We start from the raw sequence: 15357 nt of genomic DNA, 5'->3' as shown, positions 1-15357 counted from the left end.
AGTTTTGGAGCTAAGAAAAACTACGTTACTTCTTCTCAAACCAAATCCTGCTTACTAGGAAAAGGTTGGAAGAAAACCAGGTAAAACCTGGCTTAAGTTAACAGAAAAGGTGTTAAGTTAGCTCATTTTATACAGTGCTTTTTTTAAACTAGAGGAGCTTCAACTCATCTAATAATACATTGAGACTCTGCTGGCTAAAAATAATTTACTTTTCCTCGAATGTCTATTCTTAGAATGTCCCATCTTCATGTCTTCTAAAACTTGTGGGATCTCGTTTAGGGAGCAGGAGATCTCTGGGCTGCTGGAAGGGAGGCTGGTCTGGGCCACTGTTAGCAGAGCAAACATTGCTCCAGCCTGTTTTTGGAGCAAAAAACCAGCTCCTCCTTTTGCTGTAGCCTAATGATGGCAGGTTGGAGTGGTCTGCAGAGCTCCCTGCATGCTTGTCTCTCACCTGTGTAGAGTTAAAGGCTTTGTCCTTCAATTTGAGTATTATGTGATGGAACAGCAGCAGTGCTGCCTCTCTTCTGTACATGGGATGATGAATGCAGTGTTGATTCTGTGCTGCGGAAAAGCATGTTGGAGCTTTGCATGAAAAGCACCAGAGAGGAAGGAAAAGCTGTAGATCTAGAATTTTTTGGAAGTGTTTACTTAACCCTGCTCAGGGAAAAGCAATGATTACTTCTGTTACTGGTTGCTGGCCTGTGCTGAAGGAGTTTGTGTAGTGGCTTTGTGGTGGGACAGTGTCCTACGAGGCTGTGGTGACAAGACTGTGTCTCTAGAGAGGCAGTTTCCAGCCCTTTGTAATGGTCCAACTTACATATTGGCCACGAAAAGCATCTGGGAACTTTGCCTGGATTATCATCCCTATAAAAAGGAAGGAAAGCTTTGTGTTGCAGGGAAGTAAAGAAACTGCCAGGCTGAATCAAGCAAGCTGCCTGGTTTGTGCAGCGTCCTGTGTTTAAACAGCAGTCGGTGTTGAATGCCCAGCAGAAGGCACTGGAATTACTGCAACAAATTGCTGTGCAGCTTCCTCTGCCTTGGGAAAGCTTCTCTTGCTTAATCCTGATTGTCTATCTTGGGTTTTGAGGCATGTGGATCAACTGGCTTTCGATTTATCTGCTAATGTAACTTGGACTATCCTTTTTGTGTATCTGGTACTATTATTTCCCTTTTCCAATAGTGTTAGGGTTTAGAGTAAGTAACACCTGTAGCTTATGAAGCTCCAGCGGTGTACTGTGATAAGATATTGTCTCAAGTTGACCAGTGGCTTACCCAATTACATTGCAAGGCAGCAAGAAAGAGCAGATCTTCTCTCCACCCTCCTTCTATCTGTCCCTTGCTGCTCCCCCAAACCTAAATTCCCACATTCTCTCTCCTTCTGACCTCTAGCTTCTCATCTTGGAACTCTCCTTCCCCTTTCCCACACAAAGACTCATATGGCTGGGATGGTCCTTTGTCCCAGGCGGTGGGTGCCATTTTTGTACGGCCTGATGACCGTCAGTCTGTGCCGGGCTGCTGCTCTAAAAAAAAACAGAGACTCTTTTGGTTAGGTCATAACTGTGAAGTGTGCCCATACCACACGGTGCCGAGTTTCACATACTGCAGCTAGGCCAATACTGCGTAGGTCTTGTTGGAGTTACTCCTCTCCAGCCTTGTCCAGCCTAGATGTTTTTGGCAAGAAATTAACAACTACATTGAGGAAAAAAAAAAGACGCTGAGCACATTGGTGATGGAATCGTGTCAGCATTTTAAAGCTAATTTGGATTAGAGCGAGGTGTGAAGTTATTTTGAAATACCTATTGCACTTGCTGTTGGATCAGTCTTATTCTGGGATAGGAATGCTTGTTCCAATTTAGCTTAATCCTTTTTCAAAGCTAACTAATCTAAACCAGGCCAAGGCACTCTTCTGGAACGTGCCAAAGTGTAGTTACTCAAAAGAAACCTGATGTCCAGACAAACCTGTCGTCTGTTCCTCTTTGTGGATATGGCTGTGCTGCTCTGTACAGAAACCATATGGGACCATGGCTGTGTGAAGCACACTTGGGTCAGTGAAAGGAGTGGAACTAGAAAGAGAATTAAGCTTTTAGTTAGGCAGTCACTTTTATTGGAGGAACATGGGCTATTTTTGAAAGTGAGAGGACCAGATCCTCCTCCTTTCTTGCAGGAGTGGTGGTGTGAGCAGCTCTTTGTGAAACAGATGAAAGCTGACCCTGCAGAACGGGGGTGAGGGTTCCCCGGCTGGCTCGCCGCAAAGCTCTGCGAACACTAGTGTCGACACAGAAGGTTATGGATGTGGGGGAAAGGCAGGTTATGCTGTAACTACAGCGTGGATTTATGTAGGATTACAGTGTGCCGGTAACCATGGTCTGGTAAATGAACGCAGTGCCTGCTAATTAGGTAATGTCCCTATTAATGAGAAGAAATTTCTGCACCTCACTTCTGGTTGAAGAGTGCCACAGTGGAAGGAAAGAATTCTGCCTCCTGTCTTTAAAGAAATGATTGAGATAATGATGATTCTGCCATCAAAGCCATTTAAAAAGCCTTGAGGGAGTGGGCAGCAGGCTTCAGGCTGCACTTGGCCAAGCCTGTTGTGATTGCAGAGGCACTGCAGTGGGCATGTCAGAGTGACTGATCACCATATCGTTCCTGACTGACAGGAGCTCAGTCCCAAGCTGAGTCGACGGGTGGAGGAGCGAGATGCCTTTCAGTGATTTGCTGCTTCACAGTAAATCCTATTCTGCACAGGACTTGGAGGATACGTAGGGATTCAAAAAACAGATGCTGTGAGTTCATCTGACTGAAATGGACCCTCTGGAGTTCACTCACAATAACTTTTACTTCCTCACTGGCTCCTTCAAGAAGCTTGGAGTGTAGAACAGTGGCATCGATGCACTCCCTTTCTTTTTGTGACTATTGGCTTCTGTCTGGGATGGAGGGAAGGGGAGAGAGAAGGGGTCGGTGATGAGGGTGCTGACACTGTGAGGGAATATGGACTTTACACAGTAAAAAGCTGGAAACTCCAGCAGTGTAGCAGTGGACACAAGTAGCTGTGAAACATGATGCCCAGTGCTCTGCTCTGTGGACTGACTGGGGAGGGTGAGGGGAGAATGCAGATGACGCATTTGATTTTTAAAAAAGTGGATAGCGTTGACAGAAATTCTATCTTGATTAAGGGCGGTAGGAAAGCATTTGATTCCAGCCATGTCTTGAGCTTGGTTACAGTTGGTTTTGGCTCCGATTCTTCTGTTTGCCTTCTTGGGGTCCTATCCTGACATCTTTGCAGTCATGTAGCTGATGCTTCTTTACTGACATTCTTCCCCTTAACTATTGCGATTCTGTCCTGGGGAGCTGAAGGCTTCTTGGTGCAGCCATCTCTGGGAGGGAGGGCTGATGATTTACTCTTGAACATTTTCTTATTTATGGAGCATACCATCTGGGTTGAACTATGTGTGGTCTGCCTAGACAGATGGTTTAGGTCGGAGACTTTGTGGATTAAGAATATGCTGCTTTAGAGATGGTTGGACTCATAAAAGCAAAGTTCAGGTGATTTCGTTAGGGAGTATTTTGTAACACATGCTCATGGGCTTTGCCTTGCAGCTGTGTGAGGCATCATGAAATCATGAAAACACCTTTGCAAAAAGGTTTTGTTACAATTTCAAGGTTTATAACTTTGTTGCTGGCTTTATTCCTGTTCTGTTGAGTTTAATATCACCTGTTGACACAGGGACTCCTCCTGCTGTCAGTGCTTCACTAATTAACTGCAGGGACTGTTCTTGACACAGTCAGTGCTTGGTTTGTTTACAGCCTGGCCAGCATCTGAGTAGTGCTGTGGAATGCAGCAAGGGTCCTACGCTGCCCTTCTTCCTACTTTTTGCCCGGTAACAATACTCTACAGAACTCTCTTCTTGCTTTGGAAAATAATTTACTCTGTAGAAGAGCATGTTTGTCTCATTAGTTCTTGTTTGTAGCCCTTCAGGGGTAGAAAGACTGCACTGCACAGTGCTCTGGAGTCAGCCTCCTCATCAGGCTCTTGCTTCACAAATCTGTGCCCTGGTAAGGGTAAGAACTCTTCTTTGCTGTGTGTGGTGAGGGAGGGAAGGGCAAATCAGTTGCTCTCTGGAAAAGCTTTCTACTTTACTTCCTTTTAAAAAGTACAATTCTAGCACCTACAGGCATAAAGACGACTTTCAAAATTTTATGGTTTTGGTAGCTTGGAACCTGCAAATGTCAACAGTGGTAAAACTTCCTTAGCTTTGCCAGTCAGCAGCAGAATAAAAAAACTGCATCACTTATGAGGCATTCTGTCTGAAGGCTGTGAATTAGAAGACCAAAAAATGTACCTAAGGCTGTCCCAGCATCCATTTACAGAAACCGTGCAGGGGAAGAGAGGTGGAGAATGATTTAGCTGACACCTGTGTTGGGCTTGGGTATAACAGGTGACCAATGCTTGTTGTCTAAATGACTGTAGCAGTGCAAGCGGAGGACTCGTGGGGACAGCGTGAAGGTGAAGATGTCTCACCCAGAATCTCGCTACTCCTTTGATGTCCCAAACCCTTGCATCAACTTTGCGACTCTGAGCGATGATGATGTATACAATGCAGACTCCTGGTTTGGTAAGTTGCTTCCAGCTCCTTGATTTGTTTTCCCTTTGGATGAGGGCTTGGTGTGATTCCTGTTTTGGGCCTGGCTTCTGTGCCAGTGGATTAGTCATGTTGTTAACTACATCACTCATCATGCATGGGGTTTTTTGTTTTGTTTTTGTATTTAAGCTTTAATTGTCATCTGTAACTTGACAGGTTACTTTAACACCATAATGATATTCTGAGGTAATGTTAAAAATGCCTAACGTAGTATGTATAGTGAAAGTTTCTCTTTCCTCACAGACCAAAAAGCCAATCAGGAGAATGTCCCTCCTGCAGAAAATCTGGCAAAGGTCTCGCAGAACAGCCCTGCTTCTTCAAAGACTGATGTTATTCCTCGCAATGTGACAGAAGACGGAATACTAATGAGTAAGCTGGCATGGTGTGGCGGGAGAGAATAAATTTTACCTGCTTTTCACTGGCAAAATGAAAAGGTCTCAGTCTGGCTTTTATGGGACCATCTTCATATATTGTTGTCTAGCAAGGTCTCATGTGGTTTCACTTTAGCATTCCTCTGTGTGTGTATATATTTATATGTTTATATATGAGCTGACACTTGTCACTGTTCTCAGGTGAAAGCCATGGTGAAGAGGACAGTGAAGCAGAATCTGTGCAGGCCAGTGCAGTTCCTCAGAATATTGTTGGATCCCTGACAAGCTGGAGAGCTGCTGCTCCTGCAGAAGCCTCTGAAAGGTGAAATACTTGTATTCAGTTTGCATGAAGACTGATGACAGTGTAACTAAGCAGGTTGCTTGCTCTCAGGATCTGCAGTTCTAGCTGTTCTTGGGTCATCCTAGGGGTCTGAAGTTCTCCAGCACAGAGATTGTGTATTGGGACAGCTGATCTGCTTGCTAAGCTGGAGGGGCACTCTCTAGGGGTGGAAATGTAATGCAGCATCTCACATACTTGTCAAATGAGACTCGGTAGCACTAGGAGCTTTTGGAATGTGAGGATGTCTGAAGTGGCATATAAAATTTCTTTGTTTATATCTGCCTGAGTTGGGCAGAAGTCGTTCTTGATATGAATGCAAGGGGCTCTGTACGGTCGTATGTACTAAAGAACATTATGTTTATGGATTGTTAAACGTCAGTAATTCATGCTGTGTTTGGGTTGTAGTGTTAAACACACAATTTGCATAAGGGGCATGTTGGAGTTAGGTGATGCACTGATGTAAAAAGTGTTACATAGATCGTGTGTCTTCTCAGACCTGTGGGAAAACTAACCTCCATTTTCTGTTCTACTCTAGAGCGGGTAGAAGACAGGCTACAAAGCAGAGAAAAACACAGCAATGCAAACAACCAGCTAGAATCAAAGTGGAGAGAAACGCTAATGCCTTGGTTCATAAGGAAGAGGTTCCACCCCTGAAAAAAATGAGAATGTGTGTCATCAAAGTCTTCCTGTTTGGGGCTGGGAAGGGGGATACAATTGTTTCTTTGGAAAGGATTTCCATATGACTGAGAGGGTTCTCACAGCAAGGTTAGGGGGAGGTGACTGAAACATGATTCCTGATGCTGGTTTCATAAACCAGAAGAAATGACTGTGAGACCTGAAAGAAATCCTCTATTTGGAGGTAGGGATGTGAATGAAATAGGCTTGGGTTTCTTAAGCTTCCTAGTCCATACTCGGTGTCTGTCAGCTAGCTTGAAATTTGGCTTAACTTGTCCATCAGGAAGTCATCAGGCAGTTGTAAGCTATGAAAGAGTCACAGCTAAAATATTTCTCAAATTAGCTTAACCACTAAGATATCATATGGTGATAAGCTTGAGGTCAGGAAATTGAAGTGCGATCTTTCAAACACTGCTGTACCTAGATGAACTACAGTATGCCTACCTCCTCAAGAAAAGTCTGAGGTCTAAAAACTCAGTAATTCATCTTCCCTTCTGCGGCCTTAGAGTACCAGGGAAAACTAGATGAGCTATACCTGGGCCTGTGGTGAGGTAAGGCCAGTCTGGCCTACCTTAGAACTCAGCAGGTGTTGGGACCTTATGCATGGTGGTGAGAGCTACAGGTGGTCTTTAACTTAGAGCACGATTAATTTGAGTGGTTTGCTGTAACAACTTGATTCCTTAGTTCTAGCAGCAGAGAGAAGCTGACAGAAGTATCCACGAAGGGAGAACCCCTGCAGAATGCTGATCTCTCCCCAAGGAGAGGGAAAAGCAAACTGACCATGCCCTCCACGCCAACAATGTTAAAGTACGTAGCTTGCTTGTGACTTGTCTTTGCTAATCACAGTTGATTTAGGTGACAGCCCTGGCTAGAGTGTTTTCAGCTTCAACTTAGCACGTGATAGTATCACATTTAGTAAATACCACATCAAGGCAACAACACTGGGATGAAATGTACTTCACCAACTGAACCTGTGCAAAGCAAAACTTTTGTTTTTAGTTTGAGGAAAATGTTGTTCTTGCTAATGGATGAAGCGTGCATATAGCAAATGTGTGTGCAGGGTAGCAGTTAGCTGCAAGCTTTCTTGAGCAAACAAAATCCAGACAGATCTTTTCTAAAGAGTATATTTTTTATAATGAATGATGCTTCTGCAATGAAGTCAGATAAGCATGTTCCTTTGCACTAACATCGTGCTGTGAAGCAGGAGGGCATATCTCAGCCTTTAACATGCTTCTGCAGGAGGACCAATCTTTCTGGCAAGCTGAAGAGTACAGAGGAGCAGGAGCTGGAAAAGATGCAGCAGTTGCAGCAGGAGGTTATGGAGCTGCGGAAGAAGAACGAGGAGTCTTTGAAAGCAGCTATCGCTGGAGCAGGTGGGCTCTAGCTGAATTGCAAATTGAAGCTGTACGGGGCTCAGCTGGAGAGTGCTGCACAGAGCTGTACAAGTACCTTTCATAACAAACATTCCAAATCTTGTAATAAGTATTAGGATTAGGTGGCTTTTAATGTAGATCAGCCCCTAAACTGCTTGGAAACAGGTTTGCTTGGTTTGTGTCATGTTTTGAAAAGTGATAGATGAGTTCTCCAAAAACTGTTCAAGTTATTAGAAAGGAAATGCCTTTTTTTTCCCAAATCCTTCCTCCTGCCCCGAAAGGCTTCCAGGCCTTACAGGCTCTTTTTCTTTAGGACAACCTGTGAAGAGAACTGTTGGTCAAGTAACAAAGCCAATTGACTTCCACTTCTGCACAGAGAATAGAATTAAACAACATGTGGAAAGCCAGCCTGGGAATGAGTACAAGGAACTGGATTTTGCGGCAGTACTGAGAAAGCATCCTCCTTCTCCGGTGAGAACCAGAATATTGCCAGCAGTCAGCTGACTAATTCTTGACATCAGTTTCTTTCTACTTTTGCAACACACGTGATGCCGGTAACCCACAAAGAGGGTTACCGTAAGAGAGGCAAGTGTTGTGCGAACGTAACTGTTAGCACTTAGCTCGTCGTGTATTTGCCTTGCCACAAGACTTTAAAGGACCTTTTGAAAAGGGCTCTCTTGTCATGTCTTCCTATCATTACACTTCATGCTTTAATCTTCCACTTCATGCAGTTTCCCAGTATGGCTAGCTTGTGCATGTTCAGACAGTTAAGATTTATGTCTAAGTGTTATCTCCTTTTCAGTAAGGAGAAGGGACAGATACTATGAGTCAGTGGGGAAAAAGAGATGTCATCAAAGCATCTTGTGTTAAATGACCATAATGACTGTAGTTTTTTGTCTCCAGGGGCGAATGCTGAAGGGACCCACTATCCCCAAACCATTTAATCTGTCCCAGGGAAACAAAAGAAAACTTGAAGAAACCACATCAGAATACGTGTCCCTTGCTGAGCAGGTAGAAGCATTCCAAAAACGCACACCCTCTCGTTACCATTTGAGGAGCAGGAAATCTGAAGAAGGTGAGCAGTCCTGGCTATTGTCCAGCCAGGAGGCTGTCCACAGAGATGGTGGTAGAGCAAGAACAATGCTTTGACTACTGAGCAAACAGCCTGTGTCTGTTGCAGGCCTTGCCATTAACTGCTGGTCTCTGTGACTTGGATTTATAGGCCCGGTTGCAGGAAAGTTGGTGAAGGCTCGGCTTACAAACCCCAAAACGCCAGTGCTTCTAACAAAGCAGCGCTTCAGACCTGTCACCTGCAAAACTACAGCAGAGTTAGAAGCAGAGGAAATGGAGAAAATTCAACAGTAAGTAAAGGTTTACTCTAGTCCTCCAAGAGAAAATTGTACCACGCTTTCAGATGCCAAAATATCACTTCTCAGGAATACCCTTCTTGTGTAAGAGGATGAGTAGCACAAAAACACTGAAATTCTTTTAGCTTGTGCATAATCCTGTGCTCTGACTGTAGGGGTATGAAAAGTAGACAATTCATTTTTAAGAAAATCCTCTTAGGAGAGCTGATCTAGGGTTGGGTACAGCTTGGATTGCTAAAGCAAACCCAGTATAGCAGTACAGCCTGTGCACACTTTAAAAATCTCCTGTAGACAAACCTTTAGATTTCCAAGAAAGCAATCCATGAAATTTTCCTTAACGTCTTGCTGTTTCAAGAGCAAAGGAGGAGTTGCTAACTAGAGCTGCACGCTATGTAATGAGTGTGTGTGTCACAACTGCTTCTGTACCTGACTATTGCTCTGTTATGCTGTGAGAGAAGCCATTTGCTAGGAGCTGCATCTTGCCATGTACAATATGTCGGTGACTATCTCAACCTTTTCTGTGTAGGTACAAATTCAAAGCACGAGAACTTGATCACAAAATCTTTGAGGGTGGACCACTCCTGCCCAAAAAACCCCCTGTGAAGGAACTCACGCAACCCATTGGCTTTGAGTTGGAAATAGAAAAGCGGATTCAGGAGCGTGAGAGTAAGAAGCAGCAGGAGGAAGAGCACTTTGAATTCCATTCCAGGCCATGTCCAACGAAAATCCTGGAGGATGTTGTGGTAAGAAGTTTAGTAATACCCAGGTCTGGGAATTAGGACTGAGGTGGCAATTAACTTCAAAATGTCCATACCTATGTTGCATTATGTATTTAATAATCTTCAGTAAACACTGTCTGTCATAAGTAAGAATTGCAATGGGTGTGTACTGTGCTAGCTGGGGTTGTTTCTCTGTAGTGCTTTTTCTTGGCGCTTTGGTAACTCCTTACTGGCTCTTTTGAACAGGGCGTTCCAGAGAAGAAAGCACTTCCTGTTACAGTCCCCAAGTCTCCAGTCTTCACCTTGAAAAGCAGAACCCGAATGCCTGGCAAAGATGAAGAAAAGGTACCTGTTGTGAATGGGCTGTAGTCAAACCTTCTGGTCCCATCACAGTGACTGCCTTGGCCAGCCTGATCTACGTCTGCCAGCTGGTCTGATGGTCTGGTTTGGTTAGCTCCTTCCTGCCTGTTAGGTGGTTCCTCCAGTGGTGGTCTTTCTCTGTGCTGTTCCCTTCTAACGATCTAGTTGCTGCTACTCACTTTACAGAAATTGAATTCTCATACAAAATGAAATAACTCGATTTAAACATGAGGGCACTGACTAGCATTTCTGAGATGTTGCTGCTCTGAATGAGGGAAGCTGCTTAGATTTCTGAAGGACATTGCCCTTCCCTATTCTGTTACTGAGAAGGGCAGATATTGCACATGACACTTATCCCCACAGTCATTCTAGATCCCTGGAGTGTGGGAGCAAGGTTCGGAATGCATCATGTCTTTCCCTCTTTCCCTCTTGTGAAGGGGACATTAAGGAATTACAGTCTAATTTGGATGAGTGCTAGAACTGGTAGTGGTTTGGAAAGAGGAAGAACTTGCCTGTGGTTCAGGATGCCTGTAAATTGCTACTTTATGGATTACTAATTTTTGCAGTGTCCAGAGTGTTTGCTTGACACTGTGACCCCTGTTAAAGGAACTCTAGTATTCACGACTTGCTTTGGCAGGAGTTGTAGTCTTTCTACAAAAATAAAAAATCTGGTGCTGTGTCAGATCCTAACGCTGATATCCCTTTAGGAAAAAGAGGTGGTCCCTGTGATCAAAGCTAACCCTATGCCACACTATGGAGTTCCCTTCAAACCTAAAATGCCAGAGCAGAGGCATGTGGAAGTTTGCCCATTCTCTTTCGATGCCCGTGACAGAGAGCGGCAAATACAAAAAGAGAAAAAAATAGAAGAATTGCAGAAAGAAGAGGTAAGAACTAAAAGCTACCTTGGATTCCACTCCTTAAGTAAAAAGGGTGTAGTGGAACTTGCTTCTTGCTGTTGTCTGTTAAACTTCCAAAACTTCATGCCTTTGAGGAACGGGCAAGAAATATTTCAAGTTGTCTCTTTCAGGTGCCAAAGTTCAAAGCGCTACCTCTGCCTTACTTTGACCATGTTAAGCTGCCAGAAAAGAAGGTCAAAAACCCGACTCAGCCTGAACCGTTCAATCTGCAGATAGATGAACGCGGAGCTGCCAAGCTGCAGAGCTGGAAAGAGCAGGTAGGATGAAAAGGATGACAGGTATGACCAGACTTGAAGCAGCTAGTGGACTTGTGACTGACTGCCGAAAGTGTCCTGTTTGAGTTGAATCAGGATCTGAGTTTGAGCACTGAATTATCCTGTCCTTGGCATGAGACTTGTGCTATGGGTTAAGGATTGGTGGATTGGTTGGTGGGTTTTTTATCCCTTTATGGTAAGTGATGGGATTTACCACAACTGCATATACAGCTGTGGGGTATTTTCTAAGCAGCCACTATGTGCACCTGGATCCCTTTGACCATCTCTGTGCTTGGGGATTTATTGACATATAGATAATTTACTGCTTTTCTCATGTCAAGTCTGCAATGGACACCTGAAATTCCCTTCAGGCTATTTTTGGGAAAAGTAAATGGCAGGCAACAAGTGACATAACCTTTTGGCTTTAATATAATTTTCTATGCAAATGAGTTGATCTAAGTCAAACTGGCTTTTTCAATGTTGGGAGTGCTGAAATCTGGAGGAGGGTAGATGGTCTTTTTGCTATGCATGGCACTTGATGGGCTTTTTTCTCTTGCAGCTTAAAGAAGACTTGAAAAGGCAGAAAGAGGCGGCATGTTTTAAAGCTCGTCCCAATACGGTGGTGTACCAGGAGCCTTTTGTGCCTAAAAAAGAAAATAAGCTGCTATCAGGTGAAGTTACAAGTATTTGCTATACAGGCTTGGCTGATAGCTCAGAACCGAAACAATTAAATGATGCTTAGGCTGGCTGTTGCCTCTTCTTTATCAGCATGGCCATTAGTGCTGTGCACTTAATCAACTAATTCCCTAACAGCTTGTGTCCCCAGGGAGCGGTGGAGTTTCCTCTCCACTGCCCCCCTGGCCTGCACCAGCATGGCAGCTGTATTTAACAGCTATGCTACAACTGGCAGATGATTGATGTGCGCTAGCGTGGGATAAGGGTAAATGGCGTGCAAGGAGCTCCCTGGAGAGACAGCTGGCACTTCTGCAGCAGCCGCCAGTCTTTTCCTCCCATTTCTAATGAGATGAAGGCACCTACAGCTTGGGGGTAGATTAAACTTTGTAGGGTATAGAACCAGCCAAAGACTTGCTCGTGCTAACAATTGTGTGGCTGCTCCCTCCTATGAGAAAACCCGTGACAGGGTAACATGTACATTAACACTGCTCATGTCTGGGCGTAAGGTTTTCTCTTTTCCTGAAGCCTGGAGGTATCTACTAACCAACCTTGCAAGGGGAAGTGCTCCAGAGGGAGGCTTCCGTTTGACACTGGTACTGCTCTGCTTTACTTGACTGTCTTTGCACCAATGTTATCTCCTCTATTTCTAAACTTAGAGAGCCTTTCTGGTTCCATAGTTCCTGAAAGCTTTGAGCTGGCAACGGAAAAAAGAGCTAAAGAGCGGCAAGAATTTGAAAAAAGATTGGCAGCTATAGGAGCCATAAGGGAGAGGCATCAAGAACAGGTCAGACAGCAACAAGAGAAGCGTGAAAAGGAAGAAGTTGCTAAGCTAAGACAAGAACTGGTAAGTGAGCTATTTCTGAACAGGGGCTGTAAAGTAACCTAAAGGGATGTGTGAATATACTAACAGCTAATGTCAATGTTGAGCTGCACTGAGACTGTCTTTTCAAGTTTCCCTGTTGCAAACCAACTCCTCATTAACTGCAAATTGGTCTTAAAAAAAAAAAAGGCAGCTCTGCTGAGATGACTGAGTTTCAGAGCTGTACACATGTAGTCATTGGAGCAGAATGATCTTTGTAAAACTCACCACCCCAAAGTGTGCCTTGCTTGCTCCAGTGCCCTAGGCAGTGTGGTAGTCTTGTAGACAGATGCCTGCCTTCATCCCACCGATGGCTCACCTGCAAGTTTCAGCTACATCATAACTGCAACCATTTGCTTCATTTTGTCCGTGATTGTGTGTGGTTTTTTTTTTTTACAGGTTCACAAGGCAAACCCAATACGCAAATACCGTAGCATAGAAGTGAAGCCCAGTGATCAGCCACTGACTATGCCGAAGTCACCCAACTTTTCGGATAGATTCCGGTGCTGATATGCATCTGCGTTGATACTAGGAGGGAGATCCCATCCCTCTCCACCCTCTTGATAGGCAGGGAGGGAAGAGTTGCTTTTACGTGACTGCTCAGTCTCAACTCCTACACTTGGTGCCATTATTGTCATATTGAGTAGTTTATCTCCACTTGAGGCAGGTGGCTGAGGCACAGCATACAGGCAGTGCCATACAGTGTCCATGGCCTTGCTCCACATCTAGACATCTTCTGTAAAGACAAAACCAGGTTTTGATATTGTATACAAATATTGTGTACCTGAACTAAATAAAAATTCCTAATCTGATTGCTGTCTCTTGCTAGTGGGCTGAATCCTGAATCCCTTTCCTGCAGAAGAGTTTTCGGTAAAGGGCGCTTGGTGAACGTACAAGGATGTGTGCGTCTAGAAGAGTTGCCTTGTCTTTATACATCTAATTATTGGTTTCAAGTGTCCGTTTCTTAGGCTTCTAGTATGTATTAAGCTTGACTTCCATTAAGTAATGCGGTTTCTGCAAGCCAGCATATTGCAGGTATGACCTTTCTCGATGTTTAGGTGAGTGCTAATATGAATCTTGCCTGTGCTCTAAAGTAGTTCCCTGTGTCTATTAGCACGATAGACCTTCTACTGTTTTACAGCTGAAGCCATCTATTTGGGGAACCACCTAACTGGGAAATGACTTGCTGTAAGCTGCCTCCCTGGATCCTGCTGTGGAGTTCTCTTGGCTAAAGACGTGTCATCTCCTAGCCAGTCTAGCCTGGCTAGCAGAACTAAACATAGACCAAGTGCTCGAATGTGCTGGAGGACAAAAATTTCAGCATTGTGAAGAGGTGATCAAACTTAGATTAAAATTTACTAATAATCATTTCTTACCTTAGCATTGTGATGTGATTTCTTACCTTGTAAGACTCTGTTTTAGGCCTTTCCTTGGACTTGTCTTAACAAGAAAGATAACTCCAAAAGGCTGTATGAGGGCAAGAAGGGGTTAGGGATACAGCTACTCCAAATGATGTGCTTAGATGCCACTGCTGCCTACTGACATGTCTGTGGTGCTGTTACCTGTTTTGCTAACTCAGGTGATCCTGTGGCACTGTTTCCTTAGTGGAAAAGGGACTTGCAAAAAAAGGCTGGTATGGCAGGTGACGAGCCATGCTTGAAGCCGTTGGCAGAAAGGAGCAAGCCCTCTAGTGCAGGCTCGGAAATGCGTAGAGCTGGCTGGGCTCATGGCCGTAATGACATCGAGGCTTTGCCTCTCCTGTGTTGATGGGTCTCTCACCTTTTATTGCTTGCTGGAACTGGTGTGTGCTGGGCCGCTCACTGCCGTGGCGGTGCTGTTTTGAACAGAGGAAAACGTGGGAAACTTAGAATTAATGTACCCAGGTAGGACAAACTGTTTCTTGTTTGGAGGTTATGGCAAAGATTTGCTTTAATTTCCTCTGAATTTGGGTACCATTGGAGAAGTATTCTTGGAGTGTGTGGCCTTTTATTCAGATTTTCTTTTGGGTGGAGAAGAGAGGGAGTCCAAACCTGTTAGGTGTTGGACTCCAGCTGAGGGGTATAGTGAGAGGTACTGTCTCATTATCCTTGCCAAAGTGTGTCAAGCAGTTGCTAGTGTTTTACTCCTAATCCGAGAGAGATGAGGCAGAAAGTCCTCAGAGAGCTAAATTCAAAGATGAACACTTATTGTACCCGAGGATGATGTTTTTGCAGGAATTCTCCTAAAAAGTACGATGCTCAAGGGATATTGTTGCAGAGCAGCTGCTGCAGAGAGCAAGTGTTTTGCATGGGTGTACTGAACTTCAGTGCTTCAAAGAGCACCAGCCTCAAACTTCTGCTCTGTTTGGATTAAAAGAAAGGAAAAGTCACCCCCACTGAAACAAGGATTCTTAAAAAAAAAGGTATTGTGCAGGTAGTAACTGAGGAACTGGAGAACAAGGGGGTTTGAGGAAGCATGTTGGTACCAAAGGATGAATGACCCCGTGACAGTGTCGCCTCTTCAAAATGGTGAGCTAAGGGGCAAGGCTTCTTTTTGCCAAAGTTTCAGCTTTTTCTTTCTTTTTCCTCGAGGATCTTTATGTGGCTGTGGCAGAACTGGGCCCAAAAGGTTGACCCACTCGTGTAGGATGGCTTCAGCTGCATTTTGCTGACTTTGCTGGTAGCCCCATGTCACTGAGCTGAGGATAACGGGGTGGAGGGGGAGACTGTCAGCAGCAACAGCCTGCCCAGAAAAGCTGCTTGTCACGGGTAACTGTGGCAGCCCTGCTGACGTACAGTTTACAAGAATGACTGGAGCAAGAGGAACTT

The 15357-nt window shown here is 44.5% G+C and overlaps 1 protein-coding gene across 1 annotated transcript; it reads left to right on the top strand.

Moving 5' to 3' along the window:
- Nucleotides 1–4510: 4510 nt before the first annotated feature.
- TPX2 (TPX2 microtubule nucleation factor) lies at nucleotides 4511–13060 on the top strand (the record flags this gene model as incomplete). Its single annotated transcript, XM_082015655.1, is given in 18 exon segments — nucleotides 4511–4613; nucleotides 4884–5009; nucleotides 5213–5333; nucleotides 5887–6018; nucleotides 6533–6551; nucleotides 6555–6577; nucleotides 6711–6833; nucleotides 7266–7399; nucleotides 7713–7870; nucleotides 8303–8474; nucleotides 8622–8760; nucleotides 9293–9509; nucleotides 9732–9830; nucleotides 10553–10729; nucleotides 10873–11019; nucleotides 11576–11687; nucleotides 12348–12535; nucleotides 12950–13060. Coding segments are annotated over 18 exon segments (2301 nt in total).
- Nucleotides 13061–15357: the final 2297 nt, after the last annotated feature.

This window comes from Phaethon aethereus (genome assembly GCF_964289735.1).
Source record: "Phaethon aethereus genome assembly, contig: HAP1_SCAFFOLD_511, whole genome shotgun sequence".
NCBI lineage: Eukaryota > Metazoa > Chordata > Aves > Phaethontiformes > Phaethontidae > Phaethon > Phaethon aethereus.
Note: the sequence above shows the minus strand (reverse complement) of the source record. Positions and strands in the feature narration are given on the sequence as shown.